The sequence below is a fragment of the Prinia subflava genome, chromosome 4 (assembly GCF_021018805.1).
Source record: "Prinia subflava isolate CZ2003 ecotype Zambia chromosome 4, Cam_Psub_1.2, whole genome shotgun sequence".
Lineage (NCBI taxonomy): Eukaryota > Metazoa > Chordata > Aves > Passeriformes > Cisticolidae > Prinia > Prinia subflava.
Genome location: NC_086250.1, coordinates 47,421,681 through 47,444,070, shown reverse-complemented (window position 1 = coordinate 47,444,070; position 22,390 = coordinate 47,421,681). Strand labels below are relative to the sequence as shown.

Genomic DNA, 22,390 nt, shown 5'->3' with positions numbered 1-22,390 from the left:
AAAGCGTACAATTTTGTGTCAAGTGATCTAGACCATCATTTGAAAACATTAAAAAATACATACTGGAAGGCATCACAAGTAAAAAAAAAGTCTATGCAAATGTTGTACTTGTGCATGTTTCCACTGCTAGTGTTCTGCTTAATCCTCTGCAAAGAGCAGCAAGCTGGAAAAAGGCATGTCTTACTTTATATTTACTGTGTCTGTGACCTTAGATCTCCCAGAAAGGAAGGGTCTTAATAATGTGTTTAATATGGATAGTAATACTTCATTGCTACAATTCATCTTTGCAGTGCCTTTAACAAATACTGTACTGAGCCTTGTAACTTCCATGCCAGCATGGCTATGTAAAGCAGGTTAATTACTTTACTCTTTAATTTTTTTCATGATCATTTAGCAGTGATCAATGATGCTTTATTACATGGATTTTCCTTTTCTTGTCACACGTTCTTTTCCTCTAACAAGATTCAATTTCCAAGCACGTTTATCCTCTTGATGTTAAAAGAAATGCCTCGTGGTCTTTTTAAACAATTGCTTTACACTCTGTAACCAAAGGAAAGGCTGTGTGATTTGCCTTAAAAACATAAAACCTGCTTTAGGAGTTCCTGTAAGACGCCTCCACATCATTATGATGGGAATTTCTACCATGCTCCTAACTAAAACGTTTGCATTGCAGGGTTTACAACTTTTCCACTGGTAGACTTCCCTTGAAAAAGACAACTATGTGAAAAAAACAACTATAAATAGTGTGAAACTTTTATTTTAAATATCACTTTAATTTTTTCACTCATATAAACTAGAACTAACATCAAAATGCATCCTGAGAGGTCTTGTTTCTGACATCCTTCTGAGTGTGTGGGTGTCATACTGACAGAACAGGCTGAGATCTCTCAGATATTCTGATTGAGCTTCCTGACACACAGAGAGCCTTCAAAGCTGAATTAATGGAATGTTGTACTTAATGAAGAATTCGTATGAGGAAGAGGTCCTGTGATGTTAGCATCTCTGTGGTCTGTTGCTGCTTTCTCAGTGAACTGGAGCTTTTCCAGATGGAGAGTAGCAAAATAAGTTGTTTCCACTTTTAGAATCAAACTTCCATAAACTGGTATTCAAACTGGAAAAAACAGTGGCTCAAAAGGAAAGCTCATTACAGTGTGCAGTGATGTGAATCAACATAGTTCAGCCTAACTGATATCATGATTCAGGAAAACAAAGCTTTGACTGAACTTCAAATAATCCACTATTTATACTCTTTACACACATTTTTGAAAAATATTTTGAGAGGAATGTATTTTTAAGTCAGGGCTCAGATAATTATGTCATATAGATCCCAGGGACATCTCACAGCAGGCTATATAAAATTTCTGTGAGCGTATTCTGACATTGTACCAGAGTTTGAAATAAATATTTTTGTGATACTGTCCTCCATGCATTTATTAAACATAAAACACAGATCTTGACTTCCTCAGTATGATATATGCTTACTAACTGATACTGCTAATGTAGCTTGTGGACATGGATGATGCAATAATTGAAATTACCTTCATCAAGAAACAGAATTAGAATGTTTGAATTAGTGATACAAGTTGTTTATATTTTTCAGGCAACATTTTGCTAACTGTATAAATGCAGGCTCCTGAACATTAAATTAGTACAGTAATAACACAGACTGCATGTTTTCATTCCATATAATACAAAATCAAATTAAAACCTCCAGCAGGATGTTTTTTTTACATACCAGTCTTTAGAGAAAAACCTCTGCCTCATTTACTCATGCATTATGGAATCACAATAAAATTCAGTGTTGGCACACTGGTCAAGACAAATGTTAGCAAAATGCTCCTCTGACAGCAGTATCACCTAGAACTGCACACATCTGTTTCATAACCATTGCTGGGTTTACACTGTGAGCCTTGTGCACTCCCACCCTGGGACTCGCAGGCCCACCCTGGGGCACATGCCACAAACCTGGCACGAGGTTCTGGATGGGAGTGCTGTGCCAAGCTCCCTGTGCTGCCCACCAGCCCTGACTGTCCTCCTGCCTCCCAGCACAGCTCTGACCACACAGGAGTCTGGCAGCCCCTGATCACTCTCCAGCTGCTTTGTGCACTGGCTGGGTTCAGGGATCAGTTTTGGGGCATGTGAACAGGATTTGTTTGGAGCCCAGGTATATGAAAAATGCATCCCAAACCTTAACAGAAATGCCTGGGTCTAAACCAAGGGGCTGTTTGGTGTGGGAACACTCCCTTCATGCAATCTGAAGCTGAAATGCCAAACCCTGCAGTATAGTTGCAGGGACTGTGGCACCTTTATCTACTGTGCCTTATTATTTGTTCAGGTGAACAGAGCCACAGCATACCACAAAAAATCATGAGGTTGATACAGATGTTGTGTCAAGTTATACCAGAGAGAAAAAGAGAAGGCATTTAACCTGCTACAGCTACACAGGGCAAGTAGCTACTCCTTGGGTACAGAGTTTCTGAAGACAAACGGGAGGATGACATCTCAATGAGCAAGAATCAAACAGAAACAGCTGGGCCATTTCACACTGGTCACTGCCTGTGAATCATAAAAATCGGAGAAAAATACACAAAAATTGGAAAAAAAACCAAGACCAATTGGAAGACATGGTCCAGTGAAAACAAGAGGCAAAAATATCAAATGGAAAATTTAAAGAAACACAGTACAAAGCAAGATAAGTGTCTATGAATCACCAAAGCTACTGATAAACCACCTACTACAATTTCTAACTTAAAGGTCTACTACAGCAGAATATTAGGACAGAATGGCAAACAAGCAGTGATCATGGAAACGCCTGCTGGAAAATCAGGTCTTGGGATCAATGACTGGACTGCTGCAGCTACACCATTTCTTATGAAAACATTAAAAGTTAACATGTGCTGTTATGGGACCTAAAAGAGCACCTAGTTCCACTCTGCCCCCAACCACAGGCAGGGATGCCACGACACAGTTTCAGTCTGGTTATGTGGTTTTAGTGGTACTGACTAATACATTATTTAATACAACAATTATCAGGTCATTGAACACAAGTCTTCCCATTCAAGTGACTGTAATTAAGTACTGCAGACAACAACTCTGCAAAGAACCCAGATTTTTACAACCACATTTCCCTGATTTCAGTGAGACACTGGTCAGGATGATGTGCCCAGTTCTTCAGAGGCACAGACCTGCTTTAAAGCTGTACAAAACCCATCACATTTTTTTCCTCCCGCTTCTTGAATGTCATGTTCTTTCCTGCATTGTGTGAGGCTTTTATTGATGCAATATTTAAAGCTACTTTAAAAAGCCCACAGAAAGACATTCAAATGCTTTCAGGCTTTTCGCTTGGTTTCAGCCTGCTGGGAGTTTGTGGAGGAGAATGTGAAGAAAAAACCTCAGAGAGAGACTGTGAACAACTGCAGTTTTAGGATATAAATGGTTGCACAAAGTTGCAGAGTTCTAGGAGAGGACAGGACATGGTGGAAGAAAGCACATGGGGCTGGGAAAGGTTATAAAGGCTGTTTGGATAGACAAATTTAACCTATACAGAAGTAAAAATACTTAATGATTGTAATTTCATAATACTTAATTTTTTTCTTCCTTTCCCATTGTTTGTATACACAACCATGTGCTAGTTTAAACCCTACATCCCTTCATCGGGAAAGCTGGCTAAAGTCTCAAAAGGTGAACTCTAGGACATTTTTATATGACAGGCACACCCTGTGGCAGTCACCATCGCTGGCAAGAATCTACAGCTACAAGTTCTTCCAGACAACCAGAACCCCCCAGTACAAACAAAGCAGTGAACAAGGCGTTTCAATAGGCACAAATTATCCTGGCATCTGTGTTACACTCAGAACATTCAAAAAACTTGAAGTACCTCTCTAGTCTATACCTCTACATCTAAATAAAGCATGTCCACATCTATTATTTGTTCGAGCAATGAGAAAGCTTTTTTTGGGTAAGAATCAGATATTTGTCAATACAAAAACAGTTTAAAGGTCTCCATCAGTGTGAGGACTGATGAAACACCACTCACTCTTGCTCCACTGCAGGTACCAGAAAGACTGAGCAGAGGTTTCAGAGAACTTGAAGGCTTTAAGATGCAAACAAGTTACCCTGTTTAAGAGGTGTACCTGCTCACCAGGCAGTCTGAAGCAGCTCACTTCTAAATGAGGTCTGGTTAGAGCACAGAGGAGCTGATATTAGGTAGTTTGTTCATGTATCAAAGCCTTTATTTGCTACTGAGCAGACAAGAATTGGCTTAGACCACTAGAATGAAACACAAAGATAAAGATCATCCATCTTTGCTTTAAAACTATGAAAGTTTTCTGAATTCAGAGAAAACCAAATAGCAAGTCTTTATTGGGTATTTTGGGGAAATACCACAGATCCTATGCCTTGTGCTAACAGAAATTACGCATTCCTGCTGAGGTGTGGGGATGCCCCTTGTCTACAGATAAAAGACACTGCACATTTGCAACACTATTACTTGTAAAATTATGGCAGGAATCACGGGCACTTCAGATCTCTATTACCAACCAATATAATCCATCACTTATTTTATTAAGCCATTATGACATATTTAATGAAATATTTAGTTTCACTTGTATATTCTCCTATCGTCAGGTATTTAAGAAATGTGATGTGAAGGCTAAAACCCCTAAAATATTACTGCAATAGTTACATGAAAGGATTCTGCCTTTTTAATTTTCAAGCAGAGAAGCACATAAAAAGTGCTTTTACAACAATAATTTAGTAATTTCCAGTCCTCCAAAAGAGCCACTTGCTTATCAGGTAAATGTTTAAAATTAGTTTGAGATTGGATTTTTAATTAAAAATCACAAAAAAGGCTCTTAAAACATTTTTAAATAATACTGCTTTAGGAGATCCATTCTGGTAATCATATTAAAATAAATTGTGTTGCACTTCTAGATTTAATTAGTGAACCTGTCCTCCAGGTGTAATTGCTCATTGTTCAGTTCACAATAATAATCTGCATCCTTTATAGAGCTTATGCCTACTAATAAAAGGAATCTCTCCTCTCTCTGCCCAAAATCTGTAGTATGGTGGAAGCCTCAGGTCTTGAAATCCTCTACTACACACAAAGATTTAACCTGAGAAAAAGATCACCAGTGGTATTGTGGAAGCTTGAAAGTGCCCTGTGGGAAAACAACCAAGGATGCAACCACATGTGTGATCACTTGGAATTGGTGGGGGTTTTTAAGGAAGGGTATCAACCTCTAAACCCATGTAACAGAAATGGGCAGATACACGTGGGCTGCCCATCAGGCTAAGGTCTGAGGATCTCTCGTGAATGCAGAGATGAGAAGGGGCAGCTGTGTGCTCGGGGCGATGCTGCTGTGTCACCTCGCTGGAGTTTTCACCCACAGACACCAGCAGCCAGCAGCTCCTCATTCACCACACGCGTGCTGTGGCTATTTTAGAGAGGAAGGAGGTAAAGCACTCAGTCTGATCTGAATAGGAGGGGCAGTATAAGGAAGCAGGGGCTGGGAAGGCATCTGGTCCACCAGTTATTTGGTTGAAGAATATTCAGTATAAAAGAAACAACAATAACAAGGAAAGTGGTCGATTACACAAATATTAATGAGCAGGTGAAAACAGAGACAGTAAGTTCTCTGCCAATATGGGAACTAATGGCGTTAAAAGAACTACTCACACATACTGGAACGGGGTCAGGATGAACATTTGTCGCTGATAAGAAAGGGGAAATGTGATTATCATATGTACAATGGTATTTCTGAGGGCGTTGAGGGATGGGATCAGAAGGTTGCATGCTTTATGAGGAATTTATTTGTATACTTTATGAGGCATTTAGCAGGGGGGAAAGAAGAAAGAGAAGGGGCAGGGGTGCAAGCACCAGGCAATGGAGATGGGGAGTGGAGGAAAGAATAAAAAGGGCAAGTTGTATTTAAACAATGAGTAAGCTTCTCTGATCAAACCCTGCACCTGATCACCTCTTCTCCTTCTTCTTACTAAATCCTTGACTACTCTTTTGTGTAATTCACCCTCTGTTCTATGTGTGATACTGCTGCAAAGTGTAAGTGCCAGCAACTGCAGAAGATGCTGCAGCTCTCAAGGTCTGCACATCCACAAACCAGCAACTGGAGGGACCACAGTGTGTAATTCGGTAGCAAGGTACAAACTGCAGTAGTCAGGGAGTAGAAGACGTGTCTGGGAAGATGCAACCAGCCCAGGGTCAAGCTGTGAGCACAGTGGGTACCTGGAGACAAAATCCAGCCAACAAACTAGGACATTCTAATATTTGAGGGATCCATGACTGTGGGGTACATGTGAGACAAGGGTCAATGCATGTATCCATTCTGATAGCCAACATCAAGTTGCCAGCAAAAAGGAGGAAACCTCCATGCAGGTTTCCATAAGGGAGCCCACGCATAGAATCCAGAGAGGTTTGTTTACAGGACATGGTAATGTTCAAGGGATCCACGAATGCATCTGTCCTTCTGAATCAGACAGTGAGGGTGCCTACAGTATTTTCACTAGTGCACTTCAGTCTTGATCAGTCTTTGACACCTCAAATGGCACTCAAAAGTACCATCCTGCTTTACTGTCCACATCTTGAGAACTGGCTTAAAGGCAAGGCACATTCACATATATTGCTGCTGTTGCCATTTTCCTCACTGCCTGGCTCTCCCATGCAAAGGAAATCAAAAAAGGAATAAGAGGTTTTCCTTTCTTTCCCAGGGGTTGCTGCTGGGGAATCCCTTTAATCAGTCCCTCAGTAGAGCTACCCCAGTGCACACATGAGTGTTGCCTAAGCTGTCCCACAGCACTGCACCCTCTAATGCAGCTTGGAGTAGCAAATGCAAACGACTATGTCACTACAATGCAGTTGTCAGGAGTTACTGATAACCTGGGAATGTAATTTAAGAAACACTGGTCCATTTCCCACCCTTACTGTCTGAGCCAGTGGCTGAGTAAGTGGCCCAAGGTCCAAAAATGGACTTAGACTTAAGAATCCACACTGATACACAAAGGGGCCTGTGAACATGGGAGTGCTTGTGAATCTAAAGAGGAACGCATCCATTAACCCACATGGAGAAATCTTTTGGGTCTGAGAGTACATGGGACTGCCTTTCAGGGGCCAGGAAAGAGAAAACCCTGCATTCCAGAGTCCACTGTTTGAGCAGCTCTAATAGCATCCTTAACAGAACTGAAGAGTTGAGCAAAAGAAGGAATGGCTGTACTATCAGGAACAAACCAGCTGTCACTGGAGCATCCTCTAGGTAGAACAAAAATAAAGTAGGTATGTGCAAGACCAGTCAAACTTTTGTTTTCCAGAGTAAACTGAATATTCTTTAAAATGGGGTACAAGAGAGAGAGACACGGAATCAGAGTAACATGTTGTGCTTAGACATGATGCACCCCAGCAGCATGTGTTCAAAAGCACTTGAGCACAAGAAGACATTGAGTAGGAAACCATAACTGTCAGACTGCTGATGAAACAATGAAAGACACACTTCCAGAAAAAATACTCCTTTTAAAACCTTTGACAGATGCTATAAGAAGTGTTGATATGTAGCATAATTATTGCAGAGTGAACCAACTGTACTGTGGACAGTGATATATTTATTAAAAGCCACTTGGTGAAGGCTGCTGGAAGGAACTAACTAGAAAGCAACACTGTCCTGGATTAGAATATAAAAACAGGCTTTCCTGTAAATAGAATCAGCAAACTATCAGGAAATAGTATGTTATTTAATTTCCCTATATGCTGCCTCCAAGTAAGTGACACACCCCAGGTGCACATGCAAGTACAAGACGTTGCCAGAGAGAATAGTTTTATAGAAATTAAACCTCTGGATGAATAAGGATTTTGTTCAGAGGCAGAGAAATAATAAATATTAGAGTGGGGTATTTCTTTGCCCACAGACAATGTGATTTATATTTTGAAGCTCTCTTGACCCTAAGTGACTGTGTTCTAAACAAATAATTTTGAAAAGCCTGTTTGAGCTATTGGGCACTCTTGCCTTTGTCCAAGGAAAGATTGTTAATGCTGAAGTCAGTCATGGTTAACGTGAGAGACAGCAGTTACAGGGGGCAAAATTTTATGACTCTCAGCCAGCATGCTGGCAGACCTGTCTCATGGGGCGATGAAGCGCCTGGATTACATGGAAGTCTATAGGCTGACATAAAAGTTAATTTAGCCTGACACCTATTATTTTGATTTTCAACAGTGATTTTTACATATTTCATTACCTAGAGACTCCAAATGATCTGCCAGGGAATGCAAAGTGAGTTTGGGAGCAAAGACAGAGAAAGTCCACTAGTCATTTCAACTAATGCTTCTGCTCAGTAAAAGGAAAACAGCTTCGGCCTCTGAATTTCCATTTTCCTCAAAAATTTTCCTTTTTTTCTTTGAACTAACACCAATGTCTTTACAAGAGTTATCTGAAAAAACCTCAGGGTAACCTCTTCATCTCCAGTAGCCCAGATGACTTCCTCTCGTTGTGTCCTTCACACTATTAATGACTGGACAGCAGAAGTTAAAAGCCAACCTGAACTGAAAGCTACTTCCTTTTCTTAAATGTAGAAACACTGAACTGTTTTTTTCATTAGGATCAAACCAAATAAACCCATAAAATCTCTAGATATGATTTCAGAATAATGATTTAATTGGAGAACACTTTTCTAAAACCAAACATACTCATTCTAGAGACAAGTTGTACCTGGTAAGGCCTGCAAAGCAGCATCATTATCATCGGTTTTGTCCCCTTTTTCCCTGTGCCTTTCTACAGGACCAAAAAAAATATAACCCAGGCTGTTGCTCCTGCCTCAAAACACCCAGTTTCTCTTAAAAGGCCCAGAGTAGCCTGAGGATTTCTTGCAGTTTACCTACGGTGAGCTCTAGCTAAGCTCCTTCCAGAAGGGTGCAGACACACAAGAGTTCTCGACAAGGACCCAAACCCTGCTGCTGGCTTATCCCTGCGCTAATCCCCACAGTCCACTTGTGCTCCTCCTGCTGTGCTGAGTGCACCGCCTGCTTACTATTATCTCTGTGTATGTGTGTGTTGGCAAACTTATTTATGTGAGAAGTCAAAATGCCCCCCGGACCATCAGCTCCACGTCCCACCGCTCTGGCGCGCTGCCGGCATCAACTCCCTCTCCACCTCGACCCGCTGTTGGAAACTCTCCCTGTGCCCACGGTTCCGTGTGCCAAACGTGGAAGGCCTGCCGTCAGTAGGACCGGAGCGACTCACGACCCCGCAACCAGCGGGAGGAGGGTACGGGGCTGTCCGCGGCTCTCCGCGGAACCCCGCTCCGACGGGCGACAAGCGAGCCCCACCGCGCCGGGCCCTGGCGCTCCCGGCTGCCCCACACGTGTCGGCCGCTCCCCACCCCAGGGACGGCTGCGCCAGCCCCGTCCCCCGTCCAAGCCGGATGCAGTTCGGAGGGGAGCGGGGAGCGCGGTGTGAGACCCGCACGCCTCCCGCAGCGCACTCACCTGCCCGCGCCGGCGGCCCCGCAGCCCCGCGGGACGCGGCCATGCCTCCGCCGCTGCCGCTGCCGCTCCGCCCGCCCCGGCGCGGGGCGGCCCCGGGAGCCGCGCCCCGCCCCGCTCCGCCCCGGCGGGGAGCGCGGGGCCAGACGGGGCTCGTAGTCTCTCCCGCGGCCGCGGGCGACGAGGGGCGCGGCTGCATCGAGGCACTACGTTCCCCGGCGTGCAGCGGGACGGGGAATATAACTGGCCGGCGGCGAGCGCCTTCAGTCAGTCCGCCCGCCCGAACAATGCCTTCGCCGCCGGGGCCGGGCAGCCGCGGCTGAGCGCGGCGGGAGCCCCGGGCAGCGGACGCGCTTGCCGGCTACCGCCGCTGCCGGCGGAGGGGCTGGCGGGGGAACGGGCGCTCGCACGCCGCGAGCATGTGGATACCCACGGAGCACGAGAAGTACGGCGTGGGTGAGTGAAGGAGAAGGCGAGCGGGGCAGCGCGGGGGCGAGCAGCGGCGCTGCCGGCGGGGAGCGCATCCCGGGCAGGGCGGGCTGGCCCCGCGGGGCGCTGCCGTCGTTTCCCGCTGGGGCGAAGGCAGCGCCCTGCGCGTGTGAGTGCTGCCACGGGGGCCGAGGTCCCGGCAGGGCGCGGGGGAGCGGCCCGTTCCCCGGGGGCACAACAAAGGGCGGCCGATGCCCAAGCCGCGGCTCCGGCGTCTCCTGCCGCTGCCAGGGGATGGGGCAGGGGCAGGTCCCCAACCTCCGAGGCGGGAGCTCGGTTCTCCCTGCCGGCGCTGGGTGAAAAAGCTGGCGTTTTCCGGGGAACAAAGCAGCCTAAAAACATCGCTCGGAGCGGCGACCCAGCGATGGGTCGGTGAGAGCCGGTGTCCGCCGGCGGCCCGGCAAGGAGCGGCAGCGGGGCCGCGGGCATTGTTCGCGCGTCGGGGTTTTGTCGCTGCTTCGCTGGAAACCAGACAAAGTGTCGCTTGTGCGAGCCGCGCTGCCTCGCGTGTTTGTTCCCCTCTGCCCGGTGTAGGGCTCTGAGGTCCGCGGGTTTCACTTGCCGAGTGATCGGAGAGACTCGCAGTGATTTTATTTTTCTTGGCACCGCCTACGCCAACACCCGGTGAGCGCCGGCCGCTCGTCCCGGACAATAGCCCCGTCTGACAGGGGGGTAGCTGAACTGTTGTACAGAGCTGCGTAGCAGGCAGCTCCCCGTGTGTTTACGTCTCGTTCGAACGCGGAGTTGCTCATACTGGAGAAAAGCGGGAGGAGCGCGGAGCCCTCCTTTGTGTGTGGTGTGTGTACGGCAGCGCTGTGGCGAGCCCGGGGCGCGGGGCCGCTCCGTCCCATCTGGAGTTGAGCCCAGATGTTGCCGTCTTCCGAATGCTAAATTACACAGATCGTCGATGGGATTTTTTTTTTCTTGACTTCTTTATTTGTCAGGTCGCAGCTGGGTTGCAAGATATTGATTAGTCCTGCCACCCGCCTTTCTTTAGGAGGATGGGCAAGAGGCTTAAAAACCACTCTGGGACTCTCTGGAATGGCATGCTGGATATTAGCAGTCAAGTATTTGAAGCTGCAGCCCTCTTCTCCGTCTATTTGTTGTTTATTTTTATTTTTGATCCTAGTGTGCTATTTCACAACTAAAGCATTTGCCCCCGTCCCCCATATATGAGCTAAAAATCACTGCCTTTCTTATACTGAAAACAAGCAGATAAACACTGTTCTCCTGTTTTAATAACTATTCCATCGTTCCTAAACAATAAACAGATATCCCTTAAGTAAGCTTTTCTACGTTTAGTAACCCTTTTCAGGTACTTAGAGGTGAATTGCTCTTCATCTCTGCCCTGCTTACCAGAGCTGGTGTCACTGAAATCTTACTCCTGCTAAAGAGATACAGTTGCATTTTCTCAATAGAGAGCTTCTTTTGGATCAACCAGAAAATGTGGTCCACTACAAAGATTGTCTTTATTTGTGTAAATATAATATAGTCACCAACACGATGCGTATTCTTATTTAAATTCATTTCCTGGTTTTCTGTGATTTGGCTTCCAAAGGCTATTCAAGATAGTAACAAAAAGCCACTGTTCAAATTGGTTTCTCTGTACCCCTAGGATGGGAATGATATTATAGTTCAATATAACTATTGCAAAATGTTGAAATACTAACCTAAAGTAATTTATTTTTTTTCTTTTGGACTGCTTTTTACGCTGTGTGCTCACTTACCTGCATGATGAGTGCTGTCTGCAAAATCTTCACACCCAATTACCCTGTAAGCTATTGTACTACATAGCCGTGGGAGGGGAGGCAGGAGGAAGGGTTGTATCTTGCTGTGTAATTATTTAAACTTTATATAAGGTGAACCTCATAAATCAAACTTGCATTTTGCACCACAGACCGGCTTATGTGGTTTATTTTTTACTGATGGGATTATTACATTTCCAAACAGCTATTTTAATACTTGTGTGTGTATCTGCTCTTGTAAAATGGGTGTGTTAAGAAACCCCTTTGAGAATCCCGATTAGTTGTAGCAAGCATATGTATCCTTTATACAAAGAGCTCAGGACTTGCATCAACATCAGACCTCATCTGCATTTTCAGTCTGAATTCTGCAGCACATGCTGTGTGCTGCACATTTCTGCTGTGATGCCAAAATGGATGAATAACCAGACAGCAGCCACCTGGTTGCACTGAAGGGTTGCTGGTAGCCAGGTGGCTGTTGCTCACTTGCACAGCCTGACTGCTCCCACTTTCAGGGGTAGGTAATGCAAGTCACAATCTTCTCTTCTACAATTTTTTTAACTTCTGCCTGCTAGCTATTGATAATATCTGGTTGATTTTTTCATTGAGCATGTTGCTGAACTCTGAGTTCATTTACTAGTAGGCAGACACACTGCTGGTTCCTTTCGTGGTGGACGTTCATGCTGCTGTAAGGAGAACACTACTACACTTTCATGTGCCACCTTCTGTACTACGGTTGTGTGTGTTCATTTCCAAGGCTATAGATTTTTGTCATTTTGTCAGTTGCGTTGTCCTTCAGGATGCTAAAGGTGAAATAAACACTGGAATATTTCTGGTATTGAGAACTTGCTTTGTCTGGGTTTTGGTATCTGTATTTTCAGAACAGAAGGTTAAGCTTGTGTATTTCACTTTGAAATGGCATGTTTTAAATCACGCCTTCAGCTGTGGTGTCACACCAGCGATGGCACTGTACAAAGTATCCTGTGGTCATTTGTGTGGAGTGCTTAGCACACAGTATGCTGATGAAAGGGTAGGAGAGGTAAGATTAATTTTTACTGTTAATAGTGTTTAAATCTGGTAGATGTCAAATGGAGTTGACTTAAGTAAATACTGTATGCTGATCTATGTGAATTCAGAACCCAAGAGAGTCATAGATTCATTTAGGTTGGAAAAGATCTCCAAGTTCATCATCTAACCAATGACCAATATTGTTTAGAACAATAATCAAACCCTTTGTTGAGTAATTCAAGACTGCCTAGCTTTGGATGCTCTGCAGGCAGCAAACCAGTAAGTGTAGCTTTCAAAAGTGACCCTTACTGGTTGGTACCTACTGGAAATTTTAACTGTAATAAATAAATCACAGGACTACATAATTACCTTGCAGCTGTTGTTTGGAGTAAAGATAAAGTCCTGTTTCATCCTCTATATTTAGGATATATGTTTTTCTTTTTGTCTCACCAGATCTGTATAATGCCATATCATCTGATGTCTCTGATTTACCTGAATCTGTAAGGGTGAAGTTAAGTCCTCTGCAAAGTAGGCAATTTACCCTTTTTCACTGAGCACAAAGTTTCTCAGTATTTCTCTGGAAAGCATTTTTTTGATGTAAAGATTAGGGTGTAAAGATTAATTAAGGAGAATAATTAAAAACAGTTGCTGAATGTATCACCCAATTTATAAGCAGAATGGTCTTCCAGATGCTGAAGTCATTCAATACAGCAAAATATACCAGTTTAACTCTGCCAAACTGAAATAGTGATTCATATTTTTAGTGTGATTAAGCCATAAATGCGCCTTTCTGAGGGGAACATAGTTTTAGGCATCTCCTTGTTTATAGATGAAGTATAAGGTTCAAATGACTTTGTACTGTTAGCTGAGGTTCAAAGGAGGAGGAAGACAGGGGCCTGTTAGTTGATCACAGGAGCAGTATTGACTTGCACATAGACAAAAGCCAAATCAATTGGCTTGTGTCCTATTCTGAGTTGCAGCCAGACTAGTCTTGCTAGCAGTCCTGTTGAAAGATAGCAAAGATATCCTTATCTCCATGCTGCATTCCCTCTTTTGACTGCAAGCTAACTTTCCTTTAAATGAACTTGGTTTGTTTAGCTCAACAGTATCTGTCAATATCATAGTATTATGTGTTTTGTTAAACATAAACACTTCACTAGCTTTTCTTGTGTGCCTCTTTGAACAGTACAAATAAAGCCTTCAATCAAGCCTTATTTTCTTCATTCCTCTCCATGAATTTTGCCTCACATTTCTATGTGGAATTCACTTTATGTTTTTGTCTTAGACTAATGTCACTTATAATGAGCTACATCCAAAACTTCTATCAAGCAGTCTAAATATCTATTTAGAGCCGAGGCAGGGCAAAATGTAGTGTATTTGTGGGTTCATTTAACTAAGGGGCAGTTGAAAGGTGATTTTTTGCTTTAGTTACTGCTTGTAACTGTTTCTGGGGCTGGTCACCTGCAAGCAAGTGGAGGTGAGGTACCATGGGGCTCCGAGAGTAAGGATTATTCCTTATTCCCAGACAGGATTCTAGTTCTCCCTTGGCCTCACTGGGACAGTGGGAGTCCATTATGAAATACTCCCTGAGTTCTAGCTATCTGAGATAGCAAAGACCCACACATTTTCTATAGAAACATTTTTGGCACATGGCACATCTGTCATGGAGGCTTTTATATCAATTTAGTATGTCAGTCACATAAAGGTGATGTATTTTTCAGTCTTTTATATATGCAGTAACTTTCAATGTCTTTAAAAAATGGAGTTATTTCAACCTGCAGCTTTTGGACAAAAAAAAAATTGCTGACTGTTGGAGTGCAGAATATGAAGCTGAGATTCTTAAGTAATTTTTGGTTAGAAGACTAGTCTTGGGTTAAACAAATTAGGTGGTGACATTTTCTTGAAATAAGGCTAATTCAAGATTTTAAAATGGATTTTAAAAAGCAGCCTCCAAAAATATGTAGACTTTTTAATGGGTTTGTGATGTCTTGAATATCTTCACTATCTCCTAAGGCCAGCTCAGAGCTGGCTGGCTCGTTAATATGTTATATAGTGCCCTTCAGACACCAAATTTTTCCTATTCACTACATGTCTGGAGCTACTGAGGAAAATTTTTGAGGGCAGAGGTGGTTTCATGGTTAGCTGTATGCTGATGTCACTCTTCCTCTTTTGCTATATGGAATTTTTTTTTTTTTGCCACCACTCTGTGTTGGACTTGTGAGGCTACTAGCTGGGCTGGATTTATCCAAAAGGTGATGGAACAGTGGTGAATTAAACGACATAAGCCATGAAAGTGAGAATGTGTTCTCCCTGTGGAAAAGGAGAATAATTTTTTTAAAAAAATCTAACATAAGTGAATGTAATCTGTGATTGCTTCTGCAGGCTCAGGCAGCATGTGATGGAGTCACAAACTTCTCTGTCAAGGAAGATATAATTGGTTGCTGGACTCCTACCATGCAGATCTCAGCAGCTTTCTGCCCTGCTGCAAGTGTCTGCCATTGACTCATCTCTTTGCTTCCCTAACCTGCACCCAAGAAAGGAAACTTCAGTATAAAATTTGGTTTCATGTTTGCAGCCTGGTACAATGTTTTCTATGATGTTCTGTAGTTCCCAGCTCATTTCTGAGTGTAATTCACTGTATAGGTTTTGGTCCATAAAGTTCTCAGTAATTTAAGTTTTGGGATTGGGGAAAATCCCGAGGAGGGCATTTGACTACTTGGATCATTTGTGACACTTGAACATATTGAGCAACTGAGACAAGGCACATTGAGCAGACAGTTTGTACCCCTGGGAAATGTGTTACTTCATTTCTTTAGTTTTGAGAGACTTTTGTTGTGTTTTTTTTTAATTGGATTTGTTGGTTCTGTCAAGGTACAGGGAACAAACTTGATAACCCGTCAAAGCCTGGTTCTTCACAGAAGGGTTAAAATGCAAAGGTTTTGCTTCATTTTCAAATGAAATTTCTTTTGTTACTGTAGGATTTTTTTGTTGTTGTTTTTAGCATGTAACTGTACATCACTGAGTATCCTTTTGTTTTGCTTAATTTTCTTGCTGTTTGTGAGGAGCTGGGCAGAATGACTTTGAGGTGACCATCATCCACTTTCCAGTGATTTGGAAGCCAGGTGACTAACCTGGAGGGAAATGTCTCTTTTTATTTATTTAATTTTTATTTAATTTTTCTTAAATGTCTCTAGCATTATATAATACAGAGGATTGATTTTTTAAAATTTTTGTTTTTCCTGAAGGTGATCAATAGAAATATGGAAAAATGTTTAGCAAGAGTTTTGAGATATTTAGTCTGTACTGCTTTCTCAAGGCCAGGTCAACTCTAGCTGTCAGTTCTGGCGGATATTTGCCAATATGTTTTTTAAAATGCTGATAGCAGAGCATCTACAACTTCTCTAGTCAGTGCTTAGCAATCTCACTACCTAGTAAGTGTTTAGCACTGGACTGGTTTTCCTCTTGAATGTTTCATTATGCATATATAAGGACTTGCCAAGACTTTTCCTTTTATGAATTAGCTTCAGTTATTTCATTCTTTCCTTGTAAATGGTTTGTTCTTATCTATGAACATTTGATACATGTTCAAAACTGGACAGGGAAACTTTATCAGGTAAAGCATGAGAATCTTAGTGTGTGCTTTAGGTGATGTGTGTTGTCTGCTTGTCATTGCTGGTGTGCCATTTGTTCCTTTTGCAGTAGCACTGCACTGACTCACGTTCAGTCAGGAACTGCTAATCAATCCTTCAGATCCCTTTCCGGAACAGGGTTGTCTAGACAGTCATATTTCCATCCTGTATTTGTCAGCTGAGGATTTCTGCTTATGTGTCTTTACTGAGTGGCACTTCTCTTCTATGCTATTTATTCCATTTGTCAGCCACACTGACTCCCAAATTTCCTTTCTCTCATGTGCCTGTTGGAAGCACTGTGTTTGACAGGTTTGAGAGAGGAAATTTAGGAACTGTATTCACTAGCAGAAGCACATCTTGTTATGAGAAGCAGTACATGATAAGCAACCAAAGATGCTTGGATGCCACAATGATTTGCCATTAGTTTGCATTTGTATGTTCAAAGGAATGTGTTTTTCAGATCTTTACAATGACAGGAGACCAAAGTGAGCTGTTTGCAGTTTCTCTTCATAATGCATTTTTCTGGTTACTCAGAATTTATGTTCCTAGTTATATAGTTTAAAGATGATACGATAACTTGTCAACTTTGCATTTTTTGGCACCTGAAATATTTTGTTTAAAAATAATGCTGATCTTACTTCCAGATGCTCATGGGTGAATAGCAGAGCTGCAAGCAGTGCAGCTCTGAAAGTCACCTGTGCTATGGGGACAAAGAAACAAGCTTGGATTTTTGCAATCTGTTATGCACTGTGCTTGCTTTTTTGTTGTTTTGAGTAAAAAAGTAGGATAAAAATTAGTTTTGCAGTATTAAAAAATCAAAAGTCTTATTGTAGGAAAAAAACCCTTTGCTGATACTGATTGCACCTTTCATCTTCCTCCAGTTAAGGAACCAAGTCAACCTATTTTTTTGGATTCACATGGAATTATTTATCTACTTTAGTAGTGACTACTGAAGTTACTACAACAAAAAGTAATGTCTAGTAGGTCTCTAGTACAAAGAATTTTGGTTTTTTGATAGTTTGTGTTTAGAAAACAACAGTAGTAGATTAGGTAATAAAACTGAAAATGGAGTTGTTAATTAGCAAGACTCACTTAGGGTGTTTGAGGAACAACTTAAATTTATTTCAGTTTTGCTTCTTGTGTTACTGGATTTCAAGTATGTGTTTTTGTGCTTTCAGGGCTCTGGAAGTAGGTGGTGGCTGGTCTAATGCAATCAGTAGCTAAATCATGTACTTGTTCAGTCCCTTCTGCAGCAGAGAAGAAATGTGGTGCCCTTTGAAATCTGTTGCTTGGGATTTCTTGATTTGAATTTTATTGTTGTTTACACTGAACTTACAATTTCTGAGTTTTATTTAGAAATGCAAAATGAATCCTTAACTATAAAGGTGTATACTGATGCATTTTCATGAATAGTTTTTAGGGAGTAAGTGGGAACCTACATGTACTATGGATAAGGGGTTAAAACTGCATAATAGGGGCTCTTTCATAATAGAAATTATGGAATTCTGTTTAGTTGTTTTTAGAGCAAGGCATTTTCTTTTACTATCATGAATCATTTACTATGTAAAAGGATAATGTTTTATTCTTTTGCAACTCTTGGAAATTACAGGTTACAGTGCAGAAATTAAATGATTACTCCATAAAGTCTTATTTTAACTTTTTTCCAGAGCAGTGTAGTGAGGTGAATATGTACAAGATGTTGGGCAGGTTGGGACAGGACCAACCAATACTTCTGATGCTTTGTTTCGTGAGCTAACTGCAGAATTTGTGTTATTTCATTATTTTTATTATAGAAACCCTAATGGGTAACAGCTTGATCCTTGATCAAGCAGGAGTTATGTTATAGATTATATAAGTGTGCAGTAGTTGTACTTTCATGAAGTAGCATTCATGCCTCTTTGGGTGATGTTACCCATAAAATAAAGACTATTAATTTTTCTTTCTGAGGAAAGCCCTGTATAAAGATGGCTATTGGGTTTTAAGAACACTATCTTATATTTTGGAGAAAAATATAGCATGGACTAACTTTAATGTCATCAGGGGTAACACTGTGAATCCATAGGTACAACTATGAGGAACACTCTCAGACTTGTAGGTGCAGCTGTGAGGTACACTGCTTGAAACTAAGCAGGATAAAGATGGGCCACAGGGTGTAAAAGCTGGGTTTTTTGGTAAGGGATAGTGGAAGTTTACATAAGAAATAAAAATTGGATAATATTTTGTATCTTCAAGGAGTATGCCTCTTTTCCTAGGCTGCATGGTTCCTTTCTTCACATCTGTACTAGGCCTGTTAGTACAGAGAGAATACAGAGCTTGACATGAGGTTTGTGTCTTTGCAGAGGATTTAGAAGTGCTCCTTCTGGTGTTAAGATTGTTTCCCGTCTTCCTCTGATAAAGAAAAAATATGAGTCTGTATTTTTGAAACAATTTCACGGACAACAGTTGGCAGAGCTGCTCTGTTATTCATGGTTAATAGTGGAAACTTCTTAAACATTCTTTACTTATCTGTTTCTTCCCTATTCCTCTTCATTCGCCTGCTGACCCCAGCTTCCTTCCTTTTTTTTTGGTCTGTAAAACTTAGGATTTCCTCTTTTTTTGTCCTAAGGTGGAAAACAGAAGATCCCTGTTCTTCTGTTTCAACGTGAGAAGCATGTGTCAGTTCTCTGCTGGGTTCGTAACCTCTATTCTTCCACCTATCCCTATCAGAAAAAAAAATTACTAGCTGATTATAAGTCAAGCCAAAATTATATTGATAACCTCTTTTCCATTTGAAGTAACAAGACCTTTTTCTCACAGGGCCAGATGTAATTGTGAGTTCTCAGCTGTGTTGAACAAATGGGCTTATTCCTATTGCTTCCCATGTTAAATAGGGAAAGTAAGGGTGGCTGTATCTGCCTGCACATATTTTGCCATTTTATTTGCCTTGGTGAAATATGTCAGTGATAATAATAAGCATTTCAACTTACAGATTCTCTGGTTGTTTCCATTACTGGAAAGCTCCATTCAATCACTTAAATTTTTATTAATTTTTTTCAGATTGAATTGGAAGATAGAAGACTTGTATGTGAAAAAGGCAACAGACAAGTTAGGCTTTTTGTAATGATTTAATTATCCAAAGACAATTTCTTTCTCGCAATTAATTAAAAAAGCATTGTAAGAGATGCTGAAAATATGTAAAATATCAGAACACTGTTTTTCTAGGAAAATGTATGGTGTTCTTGCATGTGAGATAGCTGTTAGTTTGAGTTTAATCTTTGGAGATAGTGTTTGGAAATGTAACACAGTAGGCAATATTCAGAGGAATCTGAGGTAATGGACTCTTCAGCCTCAGCCATGGTGACAATGGAAAGTCACTTATTCCATAATTGCCTGCAGTGTCACTTCTTTTAAGCTGCTGTCAGTGGTTGCTTCTAGAAAACACTATTTTTTTTTAATATGAATAGTAGCTTTATCTCAACCTGAGAAATTATAATGTGCTTCAGTTATAATGTGCTGAAAAGTTTTTCTCTTGATGAAAAGCCTTGGCTTCCTGGTGACATGAGGGATGAGTGGTGTCAGTCTTGCCGTTGCTACCTCTCTGTTTTTCAGTGTTGGACTGAATCCATTGCTTTTGTATCTTCAAGCTTAAGTGTACTCTTGCTTGTTTACATTCAGAGAATTCCTGGGGAAGCTTTAAGACTGAAAATTGTTGATCTTTAATGTATTTGCATGCAAAGGAAAGCATCTCTGTTTCACTTCTGCAAAGACACTGTTCTGCCAAATTGGCCAGGGCTTGAATGGCAGTGCCTCTAAAAATGTATATTTAATAGGTATATTAAATAGCACCAGTTTGAAAGATGGCTGAGATAAAGTCTGTCTATTAAGTAGGCACAAATTATGTTGGTCCCTGTTTTCCCAATCTAAACTGAAAAATGTAATCTAGTAAATAGGAAAAGTGCAGCTGCAACATTAGAGAAATTGCATTGGTTTTCATCATGATTCTTACAAAGATATGTTTGGATTTATATTGATAAATATTGCCTCTAGCTCTCTTTTAGAGCAGCCAGTTAACAGCATCATAATTGACATGCAAATGTGGTTGTACAGCTGATAGAGATCTGTGGTCTTTATCAGTGTGCTTTGCCTCTTTGAATTCCCCAGCAAAATAGTGACCAAGTAGAAAGGGACTGGACTGATGAGGAGGTGCCTCTTTTCAGAGAGGCAAGGGTCTAGAGTAAACCTATTTAGCTGATATGTACTGAATGGATTCTTAAACTCACAGGTTAGGATCTTTTGGTTAGTCCATGAAATGGATTTATTGTTTGCAGAGCCATCATAATTTTGGCTTGTTAATGCCTCTGTAAAATTCCATTTATGTTTTTACATACTTAATGCAAAACCTTGAAAGCACTCTGCAGACTACAAATAGCAGGTTTTGTGTAGGATATGAATATGCACAGCTACACTACCAAATGTTAAAGTAATCCAGGAAACTCAGAATAGCACATTGTCTTGGGTATACGTGTGTGGTAAAAGTTTGTTGAGCAGAATGTCTGGGGGCCAGCTCTGGGACTCACCCAGCGCCTGCCATGTGCTTCCCCCTATGCCTTTGTAGCAGCTTCTGTGATGAGCAATTGAGAGAGCTGATCTGGCTGAAAACTAATCACTTTTTTGGCAGGGAGGTATTTACACTGCATCAGCACCTCTAGCTGGGTTTGGATTCTCTGCCAAAATCAGTGTGCCAGTGTGGGGGAAAGTGAGGGAGGATAGGATGCAGCTGGGAGTGCAGAAGATGGCAGGACCCCAGTGCTCTGCGTGTGCCTGCAGGCACATCAGATGAGGTGTCACAGAAAGCCATGGCCTAATGAGAAATTTAGTTGGCCTATCAAGAATATATGACTCTTTTCATGGGGCAGGAACAAATAACAAGCTGATAGATAAACTGTGTGTCATCTTACCCAGCTGTTTGGTCTGGATTCATGTGTGTTTTGTTTACAGAACCCACTGTTAGTTATAAAACTCTTACACATTTTAAGTTACTGCCAAGCACAGTAAGTGCTTTCTTTTTCTGGAGGGTACTTCATGAGCAATTACTTGTTTTTGCAATCTCAAACTTTGTCTTGCTCGCAAGAAGCAGAACTGTCCAAGCACATGTTTTGGATATGAAGTCGTGATTGATTTTTGTGAACCCTTAGCAGGCTGCTAAAATAGTTTGAGTGTCACAAGTTCAGAAAATAAAAGCTCTAAAGGTGTAATGTCAGTTTTGTGGATGAAAAATTAGTCAAATTATGCCATGGAGAAAAACTCATGGAAAAAGGTACAAAATGACAGTACTGAGAACTGGTAAATGTACCTCAGGAGTCCCGTGATATGTAAATAACACAGCAAAATAAATGAGCACAGATGTCATACTTCTGACGTCGTTTTGAGAGGTCTTTGTCCTACTGCTGCGTTCAGAACATAAACAGGTAAACATGAAGTACTTTCAAAATCAAAATGTGCGAAAGAAAAAATGCACAGTTCTGCCTGATATAATAAAAATATTTGATATTTGATGATTTCACAATAAAATATTTGATATTATACAGATATAGATATAAATACTTTATAACAAATATTTTATAATGATGACATATAATAATTTTGAATATCCTCAGAATAATGAAAAGTGCTGCTTCTCAAAAATAATGGCTCTTAAGCATTGCCATTGCATCTTCAGTCAGCATACATCTGGGAATAACTTTGAGGAAAAGGCCTTGGCAGTTTCTCCTTCCAACCATCTCTACTAGTTTTGTCCCATGTCTTCTTTGCTGTGGCTCTCTCTGTGTTAGCTCTTGTGGAAAGCATCAGTGGAGTGCCTGAGCGTTCTGCACCACTACAGCCATGTTCCCTTCTGGCTCTTATCCCCTGTTACTGAGCTCATTTCTCTCACTTCTGTCTGTCAGGTTTTTAGGTCTGAAAACTATGACTTGAGCTTAGTGAAAATACTCTTTGGTTAATTATGCATTGTTAGTTTTGTACCGAAATAAGTTTTGGGTACATAACAAGAACCTTCAGCACAG

At 41.6% G+C, this 22,390-nt stretch overlaps 2 protein-coding genes across 3 annotated transcripts in view; one reads left to right on the top strand and one right to left on the bottom strand.

Annotated features, from left to right (window-relative positions):
• Nucleotides 1-9,583, bottom strand: part of ZNF277 (zinc finger protein 277) — a 45,473-nt gene extending 35,890 nt beyond the window's left edge. The window contains exon 1 of the mRNA XM_063396690.1: nucleotides 9,485-9,583. Coding sequence (XP_063252760.1) covers nucleotides 9,485-9,527 — 43 coding nt within the window. The 5' untranslated portion in view covers nucleotides 9,528-9,583. The remainder of the gene's footprint in view (nucleotides 1-9,484) is intronic.
• Nucleotides 9,584-9,597: 14 nt separating this feature from the next.
• The window catches only part of DOCK4 (dedicator of cytokinesis 4), a 231,122-nt gene continuing 218,329 nt past the window's right edge, over nucleotides 9,598-22,390 (top strand). For both annotated transcript variants that reach the window (XM_063396688.1, XM_063396687.1), the window contains exon 1: nucleotides 9,598-9,937. In XM_063396688.1, coding sequence (XP_063252758.1) covers nucleotides 9,901-9,937 — 37 coding nt within the window. In that variant the 5' untranslated portion in view covers nucleotides 9,598-9,900. The remainder of the gene's footprint in view (nucleotides 9,938-22,390) is intronic.